Below are 23,795 nucleotides of genomic sequence, written 5' to 3'. Positions count from 1 at the left end.
GTTTTCAAGCTACTCTGCTCCCTCGACCTTCCTCGCGTGAGCACACGCACGTATCCAATGAGGGAAAGGTTACCGTTGCTTAGCAACAGCAGCCACGCCTACAAGCCCAAAAAAAAAAAAATTCTCGCGACGAAAACAGATGTGCGACCGGCGGAAGCAGAAACTGCGGAGAGGCGGAGCGGAAGTCTGGTTCTGGGGCCATCGGGCGCCGAGGGGCGCGCCGGGAACCTTGCGGGTTGCGGGTTGCTAAGCTAGGTGGTGCTAATAGCTCGGATTCGCTTTGGCGACCTCTTTAGTAGTTTCCGGCGAGAAGGAGCGTGAGGTGCAGTCCGGCAACAACCTCGTTCTGTGCGGGGTGAGCTTGGTTGTTTTCTTGCAGACGTTTCATTTCCCATTACCCATCACTGATGATGTTACCTAGTTTGGGCAATGAAACGTCTGCCAAAAAACAAATTCAGGGAGCACCAAGGACCCCTCATGTCAACCCTGAGCTATATATATATATATTCTCCTTTACTTGGTCCCATTCTGTGTGGCTGGAGTCGCTGCAGAATCAGCAGAAAAAGTTAGGGGAACACATTTTTATGTAGATAATTGAACTACTATAAAACATGAGTATTCCTCACTTTAAATAGTAGAGAATCTGAAAAAGTGATTCCTGGTGATCACTCACTTCATTATCAGTTTTCCTGTATGCATCAAAACCCTAATTCATAGATTGAATCTTGCTGTGATTATAGACTTTTTTCTTCCTAATGTTTTTTCCCATAATTGCAATGTCTGATTTTTTCTGGATCAACCAAGTATTGATTGCCTTAACCATTAGACCAAACTGGCTCTAGAAGGACAGACAGATGCACATGCCAAGCCAATTTTCATAATTGCATTAAATTCTTAAAATAAATTTGTATTACCTCTTTTAGCTCAATGTAATGATTTATTTTCAATTAATATTAATTGAAACGTAATTGTTCCTATAGATGCTATTTGTCTCAGTTAATTGGCCTTCTTCATTACCACTACCCATTTGCCTTCAGAACAAGTTGGAACAAAATTTGACATACTTTAAGAGGCATGAGAAAAACTGGATATCTTACAAAACATTTTTTCAAGATAAAGTGAGAGAAATAGGGAGAAAATGTCTATATCATGGGAAACTGAATAGCTTTTCTATCTCTTTCCCACCTCATATGATATAGCCATGTGAAAACATAAGTGCACCCATGTAAAGTTTTCCTTCCCTCTCTTTGGACATATGTGCACATAGCAATATTTTATCTTCATTCAAACTGTATATAGATGCTACAATTGAACATTAAAACTATTAACGAATCAACTTTGCAAAAAAATTAACATACATTTTTTTCTATGGAAAAGGTAAGTACTCTTAGCTCTACTACTTGATCTTGCCCCCTTTGGCAGAAACAACTTCAAGTAGGCATTTGTTATAATAGACTGCCAATCTCTCTGACATTGACCGATTGGCATTTTTTCCCATTCCTTCATGCAGATTTTTTTCAGCTGTACAATACTTGAGGGGTTTCTTGCATGCACAGGCTATTTCAATCATCCTTGCAGTATCTCAATGGAATTTATAGGCAGGCTTTGAACAACTATTCCAGAACTCTCCAAAAAAGTTTTCCTCCCCCCCCCCAACCATTTCTTGGTGATTTACTAGAATACTTAGCGTCATCATTTAGCAAAATTCACTTTTGGTTGAGCTTCAGTCTTCTGACAGATGTTCTCACATTATTCTCACAGACCTAGTACAGTGAAGAATTCATATTGAATTCTATAATAGTGAGCTGCCCAGGCCCTGCTGCAGATAATCATAATATTTCCACCATCATGCTTTATAGTTGGCATCAGGTTCTGCAGGTGAAACGGCGTTTTTGGTTTTGGCCAAACATGCTGTATTTTGGTGCTGTGGCAAAATAACATTATCTTTGCCTCATCTGTCAGAGCACATTATTCCACAAGTCCTGGCCTTTGCCTAGCTGTTCCATAAATAACTGTGAACTCAGCCCAAGAATGACATAGAATAATCCTGCCAAACTTCAGTTCTCTTATTTGTTTGTACCAAATAGACAGAATCTTGCCAGACTAAACCTATATTACTCTCACCCTAACGGATGTAGCCTGGGAAATTCGAGGAAATGGCTGTCCTAACTCTCTTCTTTTGTTTCTGATCCAGCTCTGGGCTGTGTTATCTCCTCACCCTACTCCTTGGAATGTGCTCCTTCCTGGAAAACTGTTGTTTCAGTGTAGTCCAAATGATATGTCCTTCTTCATAGGCACAATCTGTCACAGCAACTTTTAACCTTGCCCCATTCTTTCTGGACAGCAAATGTTTCCTCCTAGCACACTTTCCCTGTAAGTCTAATTTGTGCAGCTTCTTTCTAAAGGTTCATTCATGCACTCTGACATCAGTAATGTGAGAGCTATCTGTAAATTACATGATATTCTGGGGTTCTTAGAGACTTCTTTCAGCATTATGTCTTCTGCTCTTTCAGAAGGCCTGGCCTGAGCAGATTGGCAGAATCTCTACTTGTAGATGATTTCCCAGGCAATGGAATAATTGATGTTGAATCATTTGACAGTCTTTTAAATCCCTTCTCAGACTCATAGGCATCTATAGATTGGAGGCCTCGGACAGTTTTCAATCTAGTCATGAGGATTTCGAACACTTTTAACAACATAGAACAAATCCAGCTAAACATCTGAGATTTGAATAAGACTCCTAGATCCTTTTTTTAAAATACCTGCACTTGATATGGTGCTTCTGATCCCAATTTTAGTTATTTGAGGTGATGATAGATAAGAGTGCACTCTACTTTTTCCAATTCTGAAATTTGCATCTATGTTTATCTAAATTAAACAATGGACTACACAATGTAAATAATATTTGTTATATCTTTTATCTAGCTATAGGATTGAAATGAAGATCAAATATCTTGTCTGTTTGAAATAGTTGGAAAATTTGAACATAGTTATTCACATCACTGTACATGAAATATATGGGTACGTTAACTTTGAATGAGCTTACCTAAATATACAGATGACATTCTACTATTTTTTAAATGTGTCCTAGCATTACAATTTATTTCTTGAATCAGAGCTGATAATTTATATTGTGTTCTCATAATAAAACGTTGTACAATTTTGGATTTTACAGGTAATCCTTGGTTATTGACTACAATTAAGACTGGCAACTTGGTTGTTAAGCGAAGTTGTTGCTAGGTGAATCCACAATCTTACTTCACCTTTCCTTTGCTTTACAGAGCCATGAAGGTCCTAAATGCAAGGATTATCGCAGTTACTTTTTTATTACTGTGTGAGGCAGTAGCTAAATAAGGATTACTTGTATAAATTTGCTTATAAGACAGATTTCTGTAGCACAAAATATTTTAATATACCTCTTCTGCAAATTGGTACATTAGCCTATTACTGATTTTTTAATTACATCCAGATTTGATTACATGATAAATACAGGATGTCTTAAAAATTAATTTTAAAGGTCAGATGCTTCAGTATACATTTACTAAATTCAAATTTGTAAGCCTAATTCAAAGTGTTTTCTTTAAAGACCACAATAGTCTAAAATATCTACTAAGTCCTTTCTCTGTGTTCAGAAATTTTGTGCCATCAGGAGTTAGGCAAGTGGCTATTGAAAATAGCTTTTTTTAGATTGGCATCTTGGCTTTGGAATGTGAAGTTTGCACAGGACATTATTTAACTGAAAACACATCATTTGGTCCAGCTAATATTCATATAGGTGTTCATAATATTCTAATATTGATTCTAATTTAAACTGTGGTTTAATAAAAATAAACAACATGTCCTTAAGTTCATATATAAAACTAAGAATGATTATGTGGAATCTCCACATTCATTGATGGTAATTTTATAATTAAATTATATAAATTAAATTATGCCATATCTATGCTATTTAATAGGCAACTTGAAGTTTCAGGATATATTCCCATAGGGCTCAAGATGGTCAATGATCAAGAATTCTGAGAATTGAATTCCAAACTATCTGGAAGGCATTAGCCAGGTTATCCCAGTTCAGAAGCTCCCTAGAAGCACCTGCTGAGCATGTATTCTGATTTAGCGATCAGTTTCTGAAAAATCAACATCCTATTTGTTTTATGTCTATTTTATATCTAGAGAAAAGAAAGGTCCTTAAGTTTGGAATAACTAGTTGGGATAGGATTTGTATTTATTCCTTAATTTTAGGGTCTGTATTTTGATAATCCCTTTTGTCATATTCAGGCTATGCATGCTTTGTTTAGAGAAGCAAAATGTGTCATATGTGAAGGCCCAAAATGTACCATGAATCTGGCATAAGTATGCTCACCAGTCGTTATGCCTAATGCATGGTTATACATGGTTATGTACATACAGAAGATCCTGTTTTCCTTTTTCTTTTAAATGAATTATTGTTAGGACAGGCACCAGAAAAGAAAGAATTAGACGTGCAATTACTGCACTAATTCATTCTAGGATTAATTACATTAAACCCAAGCAAATTATTTATAAGGGAGGCACTATTGCTCAGTAATACAGTATATGCCTTACAAGGCTGAGATGGCAGATAGTTATCAAAAATTACTGAGATTAAGGGATCTGGGGAAAGAAGGTCGTTCAGAGTAGCTGATACTGAGCTAATCTGACCTTGCCAAGAAAACTGCAGGAACTTGTCTAAGAATCGGACGTGACTGAATCGGACGTGACTGAATGAAATAAAAACAACAACTGTAAATTATTAACAAAGACATGTAGGGAAAGGAGATGGACCCCAAATTTATGGTAAGCAAATGGAAATAAAATCAGTTATGTGAAAACCTTGCCAAGATTTATCAAATCAGTACAGTAGTGGCCAAAATTGTGGAAACCTTTTGGGAAAAGTGTACATTTGAGGTTTGATGGCTAATAACGCCACTTTTTTGGAGTAATACCATAAAATTATATATCAATGGAAAGATAATTTAATCAAGAATGTAATGCAATAACTTTTTTTTTTTTTATTAAAAGTTTTATAAATTTTACAAAAAAGAAAAAAAAATACAAAACAAGAGATATCAGAATAATAGTGGCTCTGGGAAGCTCAGGGGGGGGGAAGGGAGGGGGGGGGTTTTTTGGGAGGGGTGGGTTTTTTTTTTTTTTATATATATGTATTGTTTAGTTTCATTTTTTTTTGTAATGCAATAACTTTTATGAAGGATTTGCTATTAGAATAGCAGTTATAAAGAAGAAAAATGAAACATGTAGAAAAAACGAGATATACAAAAATTATCACCATAGAAAAAATGAGATATACAAAAATTATCAGCATGTCAGTTAATACTCAGTTGGGTAACCTTTAGCATGAATTATGGCCTTACAACATCTTCCCATGGAGTGAACCAAGTCCTTTAGTTCTGCAGCTGTTATAATGTGAAACCAAGATTGAATGATTGCTTCTATTAACTGGGTTTTATTGCTGGGTCGCTTCTGACTAACAAGTTTCTTTAGTCAGCTCCATAGATTTTCAATCGGGTTAAGGTCTGGGCTATTCCCAGGCCATTTCAGCAGTGGAATATGATTATCTTGAAACCACTTTTTGGACACAGCGGCAACATGACATGGAGCTGAATCCTGTTGAAATATAAATGCTTTATTGTCTTGGAAAAGATCACGTGCGGAAGGCTTCAGTTTGGGCTCAAGTACTTCATTAATGTATTTTTGGCCATTTACAGTATATTCCCATTAATCACACAAATTCTGCCCACACCTTTTGATGTCATACAACCCAGATCATAACACTGACTAGGTGTTTCACAGTACAGGTAAGGCAATCAGGATGCAAATCTCCGATTCTTCTCCTTACGTATTTTATGCCATCACTACCAAACAGGGAGATCTTGGTCTCATCACTCCAAATAACACTGTCCCATTGTTTCTCTATCCAGGTAACATGGGTTTTAGCCCAGTTTAGTCTTTTCAACCTTTCTTTGAGAGATAAAAGTGGCTTTTTTCGTGGAATTCTAGATTTTAGGCCAAATTCCTGCAGTCTGTGCCGAATAGTCCTCACATTCAACTTCACATTGCATTGCGCCATTTTATCTTATATACACCCAGATGATTGTCTTCTGTCATGTAGGCAGTCTCTTAATTCTTTTATCATCACTTGCTGTTGTGCACCTTTTCCTGCCTTTACCAGTGTGGTTTTGTAGTGACTGAGTCTCCTTATACCTATTCAAAAACTTAGAAATGCCACTTTTGGTTAAGTTTCCACCAATTTTTCTTCTAATTTTTTTATAACTGTAGCCTTGTTCACTTAATAATACTATTTTACATCACTTTCTGGGCAACCAGTTAACTCTTTGCACCATTACTTTAATTTTATTACATTTTACAAGCTCACTAAATGAAAAAACACCAAAAAACCCAACCAACTTGATAGCGATCACATAACACACTGACAAATGTCCTCTCAGCTTCAATACATGACATCAATAACTGAATTCTACTGTGATCTGATTGGCTCATTGCAAAGCAAGATGACACCTGATTGGCTCTCTAAACACTCATGCTCATTGGCTACAATCAGATGAAGGAAAGCTACCTGATACCAACCTAAGCAAGTTGTGCTTCCTTTTTCTGGTTATTTGGCTATAACTTTTCACAGAATAGATAACTGAACAAATTTTGTTGCATTACATTCATAATTAAATTATCTTTCCATTGATATATAATTTTATAGTACTACTCCCAAAAAAGTGATGTTATTAGCCATCAAACCTCAAATGTACTTTTCCCAAAACGTTTCCACAATTTTGGCCACTATTGTATATTTGATAAATGCTGTATACCAGCAATGAAGAATGTTAATGATTAGAAACGTGAATTAAAATAAGGTGCATACTCTACCATCATTCCCTTACCAGTATATGATCTGGTCCCTTTTGGGATACTGATCTTCTAAAAAAGGATGTGACTGATGTGGGAAAGGCAATCCTGTGAATTCAGTGAGGTTTACTCCACAGTAAACAGTTACTTTTGTTTATTTCCCTTCCTCCTAAGGCAGGGGTAGGGAACCTTGGCTCTTTTATGACTCGTGGACTTCAACTCCAGAATTCCTGAGCCAGCCGAGTTGAAGTCCACGAGTCATAAAAGAGCCAAGGTTGCCTACCCATCCTAAGGGAACTTAAAGGGGTCTAGGTTTAGGGTTCTGAAGTAACTCATAAGAGCCTTATAGGTGGTGATTTAAATTTTTAGGATCCTATCTGAATAGTAAAAAACGTGTGCTTTTCTTAGAGCACTATTATTCTGATATCCATTAAAGCAGGTTGCAGACAGATGAAAACCAGTAATAGTGTCAGAGTACGTCATTACAAGTGGCTTAGGTAGCTTAAAAAAAACCCCAAACCAGACAAGTCAAGGCCTGTTGGTTCAATTATAGCAGTGGTGGCGAACCTATAGCACGGGTGCCAGAGGCGGCACTCAAGAGCCCTCTCTGTGGGCACACATGCCATTGCCCCAGCCTTGCCTCCCCCCGTGACCCCCTCCTCTCCAACAGCCCCCCTGAAGGAGACTCGCCCTCGAGTGTGGCCCACACGGAGCAGCGCAGCCAAGGACATGGCAGCCAGACAGCATAGACAAGACTCTATCCTCACACCCCATCATGCAGTTGATGCTGTAGGGCACGGGCAGAGGGTGTGGCCACCATAGCACTGCTGGGCTGTCTGGGCGATCTGCGGCAGGCTCTGGAGGCGGTGAGTGGTCCTGTGGGCAGGTGGGGCAGGGGATGGGGGGGCAGAGCAGGGCAGGCAGGGTGGTGGAGCGGGGGCGGGGCCAGTTTTTGGGCACTCGGTCTCTAAAAGGTTCGCCATCACTGAATTATAGTATACTTTTTATCAGATTTTGAACGACCACCCCCCCCCAATTTGTTGCCTTCATGCCCAGCCTGGGATCTTCCCAGAGACATTTGTTTGGACCTTGCAAAATACAGATAAACTAGATGGATGTTTGATCTAAACAGAAAGGTGACCCTTATTCTTTCCCAATCTAGAAAGTACACCACTTTTTCCCCTATGCCCTCCAGCTACCATTCTGCTGATAACATTACAGGGTGGGTAAGGGAGATAAACATTAAAATAGAATAAAGTAAAAGTTGATTTTATTGTCTACAAAAGTATGGCTTTCTGGTCTAGCTGGATTTTTGTTGTTGGTTGGTTTAACCAAAGAAGTCTCCATACAATGTATACTTTTCTCCACCAGAAACTAGCAGAGAACTATATCATACAATACCTGTGAAGTATTTTGAGGAACAATGATTGCTACAAACCTGTATGATTTAGATCACTTTGTCTGGGGAATTCTGGGAGTTGAAGTCCACACCTCTTCAGGTTGCCAGGGTTACGAAACACTTGCTTAGATGAATACTATTTTATGTATTTCATGAAGCTATTATGAGCAACAAGATTTTCAAATATGGAATGAACTAGTATACAAGAAAAATCTAACATGCTACACTGTGGGAATTCTGCTATTTCTTTCTGTTCTGCCTGCTATACACATGATTTAAGTTAACTAATGCAGGAAAGATTACTTGGCTGCCATCTCTCCCGCCCCATTTCATTTTTAACTTTTTAGATATTAAATATTCTAATAATTCAAAACAATAACATTGGACTAGACAATGTGCACTCCAGTTGTAGAAAACTCCCAATGTGATTTAAAGATAATTGTTGTTTTTTTTGGAATTGGAAGGATGACACATCTTACCTTGCATTGCAGCGATGAATGCACTCAGCTCTGAATCAATACTAAGTGCTATAAATTCATTATGTTCTCTGCTTCTGCAATAAAGCACCTGCCAGTAATCCAGATGAGTTCTTGACAAGTGTGAGAGACTGATATCAGTAAACAATTTGTAAGACCGTCGGCAACTAGCCTTGGCCTTAGTGAAGTTCTCTAAGCTTTCTGTATTGTGACTTGACCAAAACTCCAGTTCCTTGGCTCATATCATAGGCTGTAATTACACTGTTGATTTCTGATTAAGTCAGCATGAGCATCTGCAGAAGGATGTCAGGGGGAACAAATGAACATGTTACCAGCATGCAGGTAGATATCTGCATCAACATCAAAATGCAAGTATGCCACTGTTGTTTTTACAAGAGTGTTACTAAAGTTTGTTATGGATGCTGCTGCATAGCTTATCACCTCACACAAAATATTTCACGGCATCTTTAAAGAAACAGAAAATCTGATCAGTTTGATGATAATGATATCATATATTTCAAGCCCTCTGGGAAGTAGGAAGGGCATCAGTCTCATAAGATGGAGGAGGAGACAGGATAGCACCAGAAATTTAGTTTGGTAATGGACCTTACTCATTTCTTGAGTCAGAGATTGATATGTCACAAACAATATCATGCAGGCAACAATGATTGCCCACTCCTGCATTGATACAAAGGGGGCATCACCCCAACACTTGGCAGAGTCAAGTAGCTAGCAACACATAAGGGGAAATGATAATCCCAATTACGTTGTTAGAGTGGTTAAACCAATGTGCTTCGGTATAATAAAGGGCAAATTTAAGTCCAGTAGAGCTCAAGAACTAAATGTTGTATAAGACAGAGGCCCCCAACCTTTTGGGCACCAGGGACGGTTCTGTGGAGAGAGGTTTTTCCGTGGACCAGAGAGGGCGTAGATTTTGCATGATGCCTGCCTCCCACAGATGGGCTCGCTTGCGTGGCCCAGTTTCTGGCATGCCGCAGACCGGTGCCAATGCACAGACTGGGAGTTGGGGACCCTGGTATAAGAGATTCTAAGGGAACAGGAGCAAATACTGTATGTGCAAGCCAAACAGAGATCCATGGTAAAACAACAGCAGGAGCGAGAACCTTTGCTAGGAAACACCTTAGAAGGAATTTCATCATTTGCACTTTTTTCACATGCACTATCATTGGTATGACAATAGCTTAACCAGTACAGGTAGTCATCGACTTACAACTGAGCCCAAGATTTTTGTTGTTAAGTGAAACAGTTAAGTGAGCTCTGCCCCATTTTACAACTTTCCTTGCCACAGATGTTAAGTGAATCACTGCAGTTGTTAAGTGAATCTGGCTTCCCCATTGACTTTGCTTGTCAGGTCACAAAAGGCAATCGATCACATCATCCCAGGACAATGTAACTCTTCATAAATATGAGTCAGTTGCCAAGGGTCTGAATTTTGATTACATGACCATTGGGATACTGCAACAATTGCAAGTGTGAAAAACCATCATCAGTCACTTTTTTCAGTGCCATTGTAACTTTGAACAATCGCTAAATTAACTGTTGCAAGTTGAGGACTATCTGTACATGAACTGAAAATAGGGCTCTGCCGTGGGATTGTAAAATTATCTACAGTAGATGCAATCAGATTTCTGCAGTCACACACAAGGAGTCCTATCAGATTACCCCAGTATCAGAGGAATCGGGTGACCAACTGCAGCAAGAACCAAACCCTTAGAGAGAGGCTCGAGTTTGCAAACACGTGAAAAGGGTAACAGCCACGGAATGATGGACTTTTAGTGCAGCAAGAAAGAATGGAGTCACACTCCACATTTGATTTTAAGTACATAATCTATGACACAGCAGATGTGCAGTTTTACTCTTCAGTAAGTCTATTTTACATGAGGACTCTCCATAAATAGGTATTTGTAGGACGTAACACATATATCTTCATGTGCAAAGAGCACAACTATGTTTGATGCAGCCAATTGGGGGTAATTCTGTTGTGTGTGCTTGTGAAGAACAAAGAGGTGTGTGCTGTTCGTATGTAGAAAGTGTACAGAATTGCCTGTGCTGAAGAAATATCTGTCCAGAATGATTATTAGATGCAGGGGAGAAGACAATAAGAGAAAAGATTAAAATTTGCAGACTTTATCAGCATTGCTCAGGCTGGCCATAGGCTACCTGTCTGAAATGAAACGACAGCTCTTATTACTACTAGTAGGATCCTAGTAGCAATACTGTACTTTACGGTGTGTTGATCTGAGAGAATAACATTCCCTGAGAAATAAGGTAACACAGCCACATTGAATGACGTGCAATTTCTGGAAACGGACAAGGGCTGTATCATACACAGAAACAGACAAGGGCTGTATCACACACAGAAGCTCTGCCACTATAATTTTGCAAGGGAATATCTAGTTCTCAAAGCAGAAGACAACTTCTTGCTCCTCGGTAAGGGGAGCCCCTTGCACACCTCCTGCCCTTATGAAACTCAACGGTGTTGAAGCAACATATAAGAAAGCGCTCAAGAGCAGAGGGGGTTCCATCATGCTACACCTGCCACGAAGAGGGCCACGCCCAGGCACCAAAGGCCCAGTGAAGGCAGAACAAACAACAGAGAAGATGGATTTTTTAAATAAAATAAAAAATTAAAAAGTCCTTTATTGGGTGCAGCCTGGTCCCTGTGCCACGCTGGGCCTTGGCCGAATAAGACTGCCCCTGGGCATGGGGCGGCTCAGTCAGCATCTCCCCGAACGTCGAACACTGAGAGGTGAGGGACACGGGCTGTCCAGGCCCTGCCTATGGGCTAGGGATGGGAGCCCCATGGGGAGGGGGAACGGGGAGGGCCAAGGGTCAGTGAGGTCAAGTGTCTGTCTATGGGTTTGGGGAGAGGGAAGGCGAGGTGTGGGGCCCTGCAGATATACCAGGGCTGCACCGCACACCTCACTGAGCTGCACTCGAAGTGGTTTTCTTCAGGGTGAAATTGGTCCAGTTCACAGCCACTTTTTGTCGGGTCTGCTTGGCTGAGTCCAGGCAAAACCTGCAAAACAGGGGATGTAAAGGGTGATGAATCCCAGAACGGAGTGATAATTTGTCTTACTGTATAGTCATACAAATATATACTTCATTATCTTCTCCATTTACACACACACAAACACTGGTCATTCCTGTGTCTACAGACATAGAAATGAGGCATCAGGAACTTGTTAGGCAGCCACTTTATGAAGGGCAGCAGATCTGAGACCACAGACTGATTTGTGGATCAGAGAAATTGATTGTTTCAGACATTTCTCTCCCCCCCCCATTCAGTTCCCTACTGTTAATATTACTTTGATTGCTTCTCCTTGACAAGTGCACACATGCTTTTCCCAGAACTTGGGACCAGAGGTATATGGCTGGCTTCTTTTCAAGGTATGTATAGAGTACTCAATATTGCAGAAAGAAAAGGTTTATGCTGCATCAGCAAAGCCAGAGAAAAACAGTAGATGGATCCAGGCCTCTCTCAGGCAATTAATTAATTAATGTGCAGGTCTCAACAGACCTCACAACTCTTAGACTGACTACTTTACAGTAGTATATTTCATGCCTAACAAACAGTATCCTGCACCTCTCATACTTGGACACTGATTTAGTGGAGAAGTTGATCTTTCTCAACCTCCTCAGCTTAGGCTTTCTTGACTTTACCCTCCAAACCACCAGCAGCTGCCCATCAGCTGTTCTTCACCAAAACTAGTATCTGTAGATAGCCAACAATGACACTGTTAGACCCCGATGACTTATAAAAATTGGACAAAGCGCTTTAGTTCTGAACCAGCATCAGAGGCAATTTTGAGTGGCTGAATAGCCAGAGAGAAGATGGTTAACTGCTAGGAAATTTTGCTACAAGTTTTTAACTATTTACTTATGGGGAAGTAATGCTCATGGGATGGAATAAAATATTACCTTTAAAGGTAGGTTGCCAAATTCAAATGTGCCTACAGGTAGTGTTAGGTAGAAGCTTTAAATCAATATCCAGAGAAAGATATTTTTGCTTTTGTGTTATCTACTGCTTATGCTGACATGATTTCATTGGTGTCACTTTGCTAGGTTCAATCTTGCAGATATTGCTGCTGGCAGAGTGTAAAAAGTACTGTTCAGTACTGTATTGCTTCTATTTGGGTCAGTTTTTCTGTTGAGTGGATAGCAAATAACATTTAGCATGGATTTCCATTCCGTATATTTTTGTGGCCCTAAGATATAAACAAGGGAACAAGGAGTTTATTTAAGTCCCCTTTATTCCCCATGATGAAACATTAAATATGTTTCAAGTTTTGCTTTATAAAAACATAATAAAATGCTTCAAGTGTGACTACCTTGTATTGAGTTTCAAGACAGAAGATTTGATTTGATTTTTTTCATATTGTATTTCATGAACACTCTTAGACAGTAGGTAATAGAAGTAAAAGTGGAGATGAAGCACTATGTGGGAAACTGGAGAGAACTCCAGGTTAATGAATTGCAGGCCCTAAAAAAAAAACAACTGTAAATAAGGAGGAAAAAATAGGGCCATATTTGAAAAGAATATATGATGTGTCTTTGGTTTTAAGGTTTGATGTAACTGTAAACCACTCAGAATTATCCTATGGTAAGATGGGTGGCCAATAAATTTTATAAACAAATTAACAAATAAATATGATATTTGCCATACAGCAGCAGAATAAGTGACTACTAAAGGCTTAGAAAGTAGGAAGCTTTGAGACAGATTGCCATAAAGGCAATAGGGAGGTAAACAGAGGAATAAATTACAGAACAATGTCATATATATTGTTCAGAGTTGTTTTATAGCTTCTCTAAAGAACATGGCCAAAAATTAACCAGCTCTGGAAACATGATTCTTTCCATTAGCAATTATTGTCAACCTTTCCTATTTATTAACAGTATATTTACCTTGCATTTTTATTATAAGATTCAGCTACCAAAGTGTCATAACAGAACACTAAGATAGACAATACTCTCTTGGATGACTTATAATATCTAGTTTCATTTTAGTAGGAGTGCTTTGAAAGAATATAAATTGAGAGCAACCCTCACTCCTTACTAGCACTGATGCTGTTACCTAGTTTTGTAATGAAATGTGTAAGAAAATAACCAAGCTCAGAGAACACCAAGGACCCCTCACTTACTGATCTACCCATTAGCCATGCCATGCTTTGCAAACCATAATAGCAGGATTTACACATCAGTAAACCTAATGAAATATATGGTGATGTTAACAATAACAGCACCAGCAACAACAATAATAATAGAGTTGGAAGGGACCTTCAAGGTCATCTAGTCCAACCCCCTGCTCAGGCAGGAAACCCTATACCATTTCAGACAAATGGCTCTCCAGTCTCTTCTTAAAAACTTCCAGTGTTGGAGCATTCACCGCTTCTGGAGGCAGGTTGTTCCACTGGTTAATTGTTCTAACTGTCAGGAAGTTTCTCCTTAGTTCTAGGTTGCTTCTCTCCTTGATTAGTTTCCATCCGTTGCTTCTTGTCCTGCCTTCAGGTGCTTTAGAGAATAGCTTGACTCCCTCTTCTTTATTATGGTATGTGAATTCTGTCTTGGTATAAAATAGATGCAATTTGGGGCTTACTTTCCTCTCCCTCTTGTTTTCTTTCCTTCTCTTCCCCCCCCCCCCATCTCCTTGCACTCTTCTAACTGCTTTTTCTTCTCTGTTCCCCAAAACTTATTGAGTTGATCTTCATTCTTCTACTATGTCATCACCATCACTGCTGACATCCCCAGCAATCCCTTTTGCCTCTCCCACCCCACAGCAGATTTGCCTTCAACCCACCCCCCAAAGCCCTCTGCCCCCCATGCCTAATCAAATCCCTTTTCTTTTAATATTTGCTCTTTGGTTAATAGCAAAGCTCATCCTGCCTGAACTCTCTCTACCTCTTCCTTAACCCTGAATAATTATGTTTTTAGCTGACATGGGAAAACAAATGCAGAAGAGGCAATAGGTCTACTGCCCATCTAAGATAACTTAAAAAATAAAATAACAATAAAAACTGGATTAGAGACAGTGGATATTCAGGAATGCTGTGTGATCTGTGTTGGCTCTGCATTTCTGACCATCCCCTGGAAATGCTGAGAGAACATTTGCTTCACTACTAGCAATAGTGAATAATAATAATAATAATAATAATGATGATGATGATGATGATGATGATGATGTAAATAAACAATCATGAGCTACCAAATATAAGGAACGGTTGCTGGAATTGGGTATGTCTAGTTTAATGACGAGAAGGATGAGGGGGGACATGATAACAGTGTTCCAATATCTCAGGGGCTGTCACAGAGAAGAGGGAGTCAAGCTATTTTCCAAAGTGCCTGAAGGCAGGACAAGAAGCAATGGATGGAAACTAATCAAGGAGAGAAGCAACCTAGAACTAAGGAGAAATTTTCTAACAGCTAGAACAAATTAATTGGTAGAACAACCTGCCTCCAGAAGCGGTGAATGCTCCAATACCGGAAGTTTTTAAGAGACTGGACAGCCAGTTGTCTGAAATGGTATAGGGCAGTGATGGTGAATCTTTTAGAGACGAGTGCCCAAACTGCAACCAAAACCCACCTATTTATCGCTGGGTGCCAGGTAGGCATGGCTCACTGAATGGGCTGGCTGTGGTGGTCATGGCAGACTGGGTGGGTGTGGCCAAGGTGGGCGTGGTCACCTTGATGTTGCTCATGGGGGGACGCCTATTGGGGCCGGGCATGGTTGGGGGAGATCCAGGGTGTCTCTGGCAGGTGGAGCGGTGGGCAGGAGGCTCGTCCTGCGGGGTGAGGCGAGGCAGAGCAGGGGTGCCATTGTCGCAGGGCAAGGTGAGACAGGGGCTGGGGCGGCTGCTGCCTGACACCATGGGCCCCCGCACACAGAGGCCAGCGAGCACATGGCGGCCGACAGTGTCCGTCAGCAGCCACAGCTGCCGGTCCCTCGATCGGCACACTCTGGGGCTCCGCAGCCCGTCACCAGCAGTTCAGAGAAGCTGCCTCTGAGTTGGATGGTCGGTCGACAGCTGAGGAAGCGATGCAGTGGGTCATGCCCAAGAAAAGAAGAGCATGCAAGGCCAGGAGGGATGGGACCGGGGGGGGGGGGAACCAGCCGTGCTGGGATGCATCCAGCCACATGGGACCTCGGCGAGTTAGTGGGTGGCTGGTTGAAGAGGGACGGTTGCCATCTCCAGGCATGGTGCACATGCCCACAGAGAGGGCTCTGAGTGCCGCCTCTGGCACGCATGCCATAGGTTCACCACCACTGGTATAGGGTTTCCTGCCTGAGCAGGGGGTTGGGCTAGAAAACCTCCAAGGTCCCTTGAGACTCTGTTATTCTCTTCCCTTTTCTTCCCTTTTTTTATATCCTTCAATTTTTCTAGGAATCATCATTTTTCCATAGTCTATCCTCATTACATTCTTAAAATCTGTGAGTTCCTCCTTGTTGAACCACTTATGAGAATGAAATTCATGAGGGAAAAACAACAACCCAAAAAAATCTCCCTTTCAGCATAGGGCATCTGAGCTTCCACTTCCTAACCATCTTCTTGATGGATGATGCTTACAATTAGGGACTGTGAGGCTGGTGTGCGTATCACGGCACCTCCTTGCAAATTAATACTTTGGAATACAAAAGAATATTCTTTTCCATTCCCTTTGAGGCAATCTCATCCTTGCAATAGGGTTCAAACACTGTTAAGCTGTAATATGGTTTTGGGGTAGAGTTGTGCAACGACCTAGCACTGTGGTTTATAAACTATGGTTTTGTAGCTTCATGTATTGTGTGCACTGAACAAGTTGTGGCTTATTCAACAAAACCAGATTAATTCATTGTGACGTTTGTATGAGAGCTGCAGGCCACTGATCTCCTTCCCATGTGGAAGCTGAGGAGAAAAGATCCCAAAGGTCAGTTTCAATGTGACAAAGTCTTACCGCTTGAAGTATTCCACTTCTCTGTCAGTCTCATCCATCTCCACACTATCCAAGTCTTTGGGCAGGAACACATCATCTAGCAATGTACAATACAAGAAGGTTAGTAATTCAAAAGAAAAGGTCAATGGTGAGGATCTCCTTTCCTTGTTAAGCACAGCATGGGCTTTCTTATGTTGATGCAAAATGTGTTGAAGGCCACATCCTGCAGGTTAAAAAAAAAGAAAGCAGAGCATCTTTCATGTCTCATTGTAATTGATTCTGTATTTGTGTCACAGCAACACACTTGGGAGGTTGAGGTGGAAAGAAAATTTTCTGGAGAAAACACAAATATCTGAGCCACAAATTCCATGTGGCCCTCCCTGGCTTAATATGATTCTCAACTTTAAATAAATCCATAATATTTTTCACTCTCACAACTGCAAGGGAACAGTGTGAGAGTAAAATGAAAAGTGAGCTTTAGCAAGAGGCAGAAACTCTGATGCCTTCCAGTTATTTTGCACACGCATCCCAGAATCACTGGGCATAATGGCTGGTTTTGGCGGGAACAGAAGGCCAAAAACATTTTGGGAGCTCCAGGTTGTATTTAGTCAATGTTCTCTATTCCCTTTTCCCATACACAATAATTCTTTCTCTAAAAATAAACCTCTCTCTTCTGTTAGCCACCTCAGCCCCTTCCAAAACATTCAAGCCTCTCGAAATCTTACATGAAGATGTAAACTAGGCATAAAAAGTATTTATTGTTTAGTTCCCTGACTCAGTAAAATTCTTCCAAGTACCACGTTAAGGCCTTTTTGTAAAGGATGCTGAGATTCTAGGCCAGCCATCCCCAAACTTTTATCTTGCAGATACAGGGGGACTGTATCTTCCAGAATTTATTTTATTATGAAATTTATTTGCTGCCCATCTCATGTCACACGATTCTGGGGAACGTAACAGCATAAAAACATTAAAATCATCAAATATAAGATAAAAAGCAGATAAAATAAAATCACTAACACAAGATGGCAAAGGAAGGAGCCAAATACATGGGGGCGGGGAGGTGGGATTAGGTTTTCATTGGTCAACCACCTCCAGTATGAAGCTCCCCCCTTGGGTCCCCAAGCCATCTAGCAGAACCAGGTCTTCGGGCTCTTTTGAAACATATGGAGGATGGGAACCAATCTCACCCCAGGGGGTAAGATGTTCCAGAGGGCAGGAGCCACGGCAGAGAAGGCTCTTCTGGATTCTGCCACCCAAAATTCCTTGGCTTACGCAATCCACAGTTTGCCTCTTCTGCTGGCCCAGGTGGGAAGGGCCCTTCCATCGGGGTGAGACGGTTCCTCAAGTAGCCTGGAACCATTCTATGCAGAGCTTTAAAGGTGATAGGCAGCACCTTAATATTGCCCCCGGAAGCGAACTGGCAACCAGTGCAGTTCACAAAGCAGTGGTGTAACATAGGCTGTCAACGCTGCAAATATTGTATATTCTTGCTTTTGACAATATGTAGAATTGTCTGGTAATTATGGGGTTAATACAGAGCAGAAGGGGGTTGGGGGTAAAGCCCAGGAAAGAAAGAGGAAGAAAACATTTGACCTTCACACTAATTGGATAATGTGAGATATGACGGCTAATTTAGGGAGGGAACATGCTGATAATTTAACTGCTCAGAGGAAGAGAACTTAGATCTTAGCATCCCTCCGTTGTGCCTGTGCCGACATTTTGTAACAATAGAAGACTTTTAGGAAAATAAATGCCTGGAAGTTCTTTGGAATGTTTCATTAGCCGGAACCACAACATAGGCCACTCTGGGGGTCCTAAAAACTTCCCGTGCCAAGGGGGTCAATTCGGAAAATGCCAGCTTGGAAAAAGCTGCTGTAGTGCTGTAAAATGTGACTGTAGTGAACTGTTTATACCATTCAGGATGAAACCTAACAATTCTCCCATTTCAGTGGCCTTCCAGACTTGCAAACAACTGGTAGTGACATCATCATATACATTTGATAGGTTTCAGGTGGTCTAGAACTGCCAGCCCTTTGATGTGTAAGTGGCTTTTACCAGGTCCTAAAGTATAGTTACAGAGTAAAAGCATGGAGAAAAGCTGATACTCACCAATGGAAGGGCTCGTTTTCTCCATTTTGTTCCTACTCTTCTTGCCTTTGCCCTTTGGTTGAGGCAAATCATCTGGGATGGCTATGTGGGGGGGATGCCGGTCCCCAGGGCCAAACAGAGCAGGCTCTTGCTCAGTCTGATCAGCTCTGCCTTCACCTCTCCGGTTCTTCCCCTCAGTGCTCTTCTCTTTGTCTGCCTTAGAGCCACTGCAACTCCATCCCTGGCTCTGTCGCAGCCCTCTGGTACCATCGCCTTGCTCTGCATTACTGCTGCCTCTTGGGGCTTCAGAAAGGTTGCCCTTGGAGGGATTCTTCTGCACCATCCCCTTGATATCATTAGAAGAGAGAGCTTCCCCCTTCTTTGCTGGGCAGCCCTGCCGCTTACCCTTCCTCTGCTTTCCAGTGATGGGCACTTGTTCTAGCACTTCCATTCCCCTGCCCAGCGCCGCCTCCTTGGATTCATGGTTAGCTCCAATCTCTTGGGGAGAGTCTGTTGGCTTGGGCGACTGTACCCAGATCATGCGAGAGAGATTAGGTACAGCGTTCAGCCTTTTCACCACGCCGTTTTCGGAGGCCGGCGGCGGTACTACCTCTCCAGGGCTTTCAGCCCATCGAGGACCCACCTCATTTCTCAGTAATGAATGATTATGTGGCGCATTCAGACTAAGTGGAGACAGGTCAAGGTCAATCTCTTGCAGCTCAGAGGAGCCATTGAGGTGGGAGAGAAGGTTCTTCTGTTCCAGCACGGCAGCTTTTTTGGGGAAGTCATTCACATCTAAGTTGAGATCGTAGACGCTGAAGCTGGCGCGGATGGAATCTTTGATTGTGTTCTTGATCTCCTGTAGTCGGCTGCTCAGAAAGCTGTTCACTCGCTCTAGTTCTAGCTGGGGCCACTCCAGAAGCTTTTCTTCAGGCAGCTCCTGATCTTGACCTGTAGGCGGGCTTCGATCCACACGCTTCTGAGCCTCAGCCTCTAGCTGGGCCTTCTCCTTCTCCTGCAATACCAGAATGAGCAGTATAAGTTCACCAACAGCTTCAGCAACATCAAACAGCAACTGAAAGAGTAGCTCTGTGGTGGGATGGAGGATAGTAATCAGTCCCAGGCTAATGAATTGGCCTCTGCTTTTCAGCCTGTCACGCTCGACTCTGACACAGCTAGGCAAGCACTGCCACAAAACCACAGAGCATCCTAGGGAATTGACCCTGGAAACTAATAAGATGGCATATACAAAGTCTGTGCTATAGTAACAAACCTTAGGGAAGAGACGCATTGCCAGCAACTCCCCACAGCCATTTCCCACAGCAATTTTCCTCTGTATACAAGTCCCAAGACTGCTACATCCCTAGCTCTAAGATCAGCTCATGGCAATGCAACATGCAGGAAAGAATGAAGGATGTGAGCAGAAAAACAAATATAAACTTTCAAGCTCCCTGACCTAGTTCAAGGTGTAAATAGCTGAAGTGCTTCTTTAGTTAACCCTAGGGGGGAAAAAACTCAACTCTTTCTAACTTCTGGTTTATTTATATTTTACAAGGGGCAGATCAGATCCTGTAGCAAGTTATTCTATCTTCCATGCAAAGGGAGCAGGGAAATATTTTGCGAGCTTCATGCCAGTTGCCTCTAGAGCTGTTCTTTCACATTTACCCTTTCAGGCTGGCAGGGCTCAGGAAGAACATAATCGTCTGATTTGGTGTAATGCACCTTCATATTTTTAGCCTCAAGAATACCCAGACGGAGAAAAGGGCTTTTGGATTAATCCCTAAGGAATTTACAATGCTATTGGGAGATTGATACACATATTTAATAGACTCCTGCTACCAAACTCAGAGTAGGCCATTTAGTATTTTCAAGTCTACTTTTTCTGCAGAATTCGAAAAAAAAAGGGATTGGCAATCCAGTTATAAGTTAAAATGTTAGGAGCTAATTATGTCACACATTTTTGGAATTTATGTCAATTATGAAAATACATCCAGACTTTGGAGGACTATAAATGTATTATATACAGTGACATCTCAGTACTTGACTGCTTCAAAACTTGACGAATTTGGTTCTTGACTCATTTTGATGTGAAAATGTTCCAGTACTCGGCCTTTGTTTATGCACTGCTATAGGAAGAGGGGGACAGATGTGGGGAATGGACAGGAAGTTCCCATGCTGGGAAGGTTGCTGCAAAAGGAGGAGGACAGCCACAGAGGGTGGACAGGAAGTCAGCCATGCTGGGAAGATCACTGATATAGGAAAAGGGACTGTAGGAGATGACCAGGCTGAAACCGAAGGAGGGGTCAAAAGCGTCATAAGTTATGAATCCCTGTGCACCTGCAAGAGATCTAAATCCAGCCCATTTTGAATGCTTTCTTATTCCTGTTCCTTTCCCTTGACTGTTAGTATCAAATTTGCAGATGACACCAAACTGCCAGGAGTAGCCAACACCCCAGAAGACAAACTCAGGATCCAAAAAGATCTTGACAAACTCAAACAATGGGCCCTATCCAACAAAATGAGTTTCAATGTGGAAAAAAGCAAAGTCTTACATTTAGGCAGGAAAAACCAAAAGTACAAATACAGATTGGGCGAGACATGGCTTAAAAACAGTAACTGTGAGAGGGACCTTGGAGTCCTAGTGGACAATCACTTGACTATGAGCCAGCAGTGTGCAGCAGCAGCCAAAAAAGCTAATACAATCCTGGGTTGTATAAACAGAGGCATAGAATCAAGTTCATGTGAAGTATTAGTACTGCTTTATAAAACCCTTGTAAGACCACACCTGGAATACTGTAGCCAATTTTGGTCACCATATCACAAAAAAGATGTAGAGAGTTTGGAAAAAAATCAGAGAAGAGCAACTAAGACGACAAAAGGCCTGGAGACTAAAACATACAAAGAACGGCTACGGGACCTGGGTTTGGCTAGTCTAAAGAAAAGAAGAAATAGGGGAGACATGATAGCAGTGTTCCAGTATCTGAGGGGCTGCCACAGGGCAGAGGGGGCCAGGTTGTTCACCAAAGCACCAGAGGGAAGGACAAGAACCAATGGTTGGAAACTGATCAAAGAAAGAAGCAACCTGGAATTAAGGAGAAACTTCCTGACAGTGAGGACAATCAACCATTGGAACAGCTTACCCCCAGAAATCGTGGGCACTCCGTCACTGGAGATTTTTAAGAGGAGACTGGACTTTCACCTGTCTGAGATGGTGTAGGTCCTCCTGCTTGAGCAGGGCGCTGGACTAGAAGACCTCCAAGGTCCCTTCCAGCTCTATTCTATTCTAGCTCAGATTTTTGTAGAGAGCTTAAGCTTGCAATAAATCTTTATAATCATTTGAACTGCCAGAATCTCCTGATTTCCCTGACACTTGACAGGATAGAAAGAAACATCTTCCTGGCCAAAACAAAGGATTACCGTCACACTTCCCATAACCAATTAACGGTGAGTACTGAGGTACCACTGTATTTCATTTCATCAAACCACTTATCTGTCCATACACTCAGATTCAGAGACCAACATTTATACTTTTGAGGCAGTTCTTGCCCAAACCTACCCTTATTTGATATTTAGATTTCAGGGGTAGGAGGAAATGGACGTTTGTGGAAGGTTTTCTTAAGAGGCATTTTGTTTTTTGTTTCTACAAAAGCTTTAATTACTTTTTGGCTTCATTACTGCTGAGAGCTGCCTAGAGTTTTGTTTTAAGAGAGGCAACCATACAAATCTTTTAAATAAGTAAGCAGCCATCTATTATGTAGCCTTCTTTTTCCCTTACACCACTTTGCTAGGTTTAGGATGCTCATTTTTACCCACTCCTCACATGCGCACAAGCCCACCTTCTTCTTCTGCTTGTGGCGCGCACGCTTGGCAGCCTTAGCACTGTTCAGAGGCTTTGGCTCAGTGCTGTTAATGTAATCCAGCAGCTCATCTACGTCCCGGTGGTCTACAGCTGGTTCTCCTGAGCTACTGCTATGCCCCAGCTTTTGAGGAAGTTCCTCTTTCCTCTTGGTCAGCCTGGAGCGCAGCTTTTCCCGGATCTCAGCATAGTTCCGACTGGTTGGAGCAGCTGGAGGCTGTGGACAGAGTTACTGTTGGTTGTGTATATAAAACATTGAGTTGCCACCCCAACATTATTCCCAAGTGACACTACTCCCATCTTTCCTGCTCTCCCCTTCCTTGGCCCAAATGTTTGCCAAGCAAGTCTCACCCATCTAAGCCAGCATTTCTCAACTTTGACCATTTTAAGATGCGTGGATTGGAGAATTCTGGGAATCAATGTCCACGCATCTTAAAGTTGCCACGGTTGAGAAAAACTCGCTGATCTAAAGCATTTACTCTCCTTTTTGAAGAAATCCCAGCTGAAACACTGTATGCAAAATATAACAGGATTCAAAACGTGGAACAAAAACAACAGTCCGGATGGAGTAAAGTCGGCTTGAGGAAGGCCAGCACTAGAATGTAAAAGGGGAGTGCAGTGCCTCCATTGCCAGAAAGTTGTCTTTCCAAGCTTCACCTGAAGTCTAAAAGGGTAGATTAGGGATGGCTGCTGGCAGGGCTTTCACTTACCGCGTTGTGGCCAAAGAACTCACAGTAGCAGCAGTCACAGAATTTCCCATCTTTCTGGGTAGTGGAGGATGAGGTGCAGGAGCTACGCTCAGAGCTGCTGTCCTCATCCTCCCCAAGCCCCTCGTCTGCCTCACAGGACTGTGGTGCATGACAGCTTGTACCGTTTGGGAACTTATGACCCTTGCAGGCAGGGTCCCTGTGAGAGAAAGAGGGGGAAAGGAGGTAAGAAAATGCACACTGGATTCTCATCTTCCAGTGGACATGCTAGATTGATGTCTAACGTCTGGAATGAGTTGAATGAATGCCAGCATATTAAAGCCCCATCCAGGTAAAATAGAAATACTGTCAGTAGAAGGTTTGTCTGACTATGACAGAAAACATGTTTGAGAAACAAGGTTGCACTTCCTCTAAAAGAGCAAATCTTTGAGCCACAGATTCTCTCC

General features: G+C 41.8%; 1 protein-coding gene across 3 annotated transcripts in view; it reads right to left on the bottom strand.

Moving 5' to 3' along the window:
• Positions 1-5,638: 5,638 nt before the first annotated feature.
• Positions 5,639-23,795, bottom strand: part of FAM193B (family with sequence similarity 193 member B) — a 49,958-nt gene continuing 31,801 nt past the window's right edge. For 2 of the 3 annotated variants that reach the window (XM_039356708.1, XM_039356707.1), the window contains 5 exons: positions 23,353-23,548; positions 22,623-22,859; positions 18,808-19,801; positions 16,720-16,795; positions 11,397-11,809 (listed from right to left, as the gene is read on the bottom strand). In XM_039356708.1, the coding sequence (XP_039212642.1) occupies positions 11,713-11,809; positions 16,720-16,795; positions 18,808-19,801; positions 22,623-22,859; positions 23,353-23,548 (1,600 nt within the window). In that variant the 3' untranslated portion in view covers positions 11,397-11,712. Of the gene's footprint in view, positions 6,249-8,772; positions 11,810-16,719; positions 16,796-18,807; positions 19,802-22,622; positions 22,860-23,352; positions 23,549-23,795 lie in introns of those variants that run through there. The other variant, XM_039356705.1, reaches the window with a different exon arrangement.

Source organism: Crotalus tigris, unplaced genomic scaffold, assembly GCF_016545835.1.
Source record: "Crotalus tigris isolate CLP2741 ecotype Arizona unplaced genomic scaffold, ASM1654583v1 scf7180000018829.1913635, whole genome shotgun sequence".
Taxonomy (NCBI): Eukaryota; Metazoa; Chordata; class Lepidosauria; order Squamata; family Viperidae; genus Crotalus; species Crotalus tigris.
Note: the sequence above shows the minus strand (reverse complement) of the source record. Positions and strands in the feature narration are given on the sequence as shown.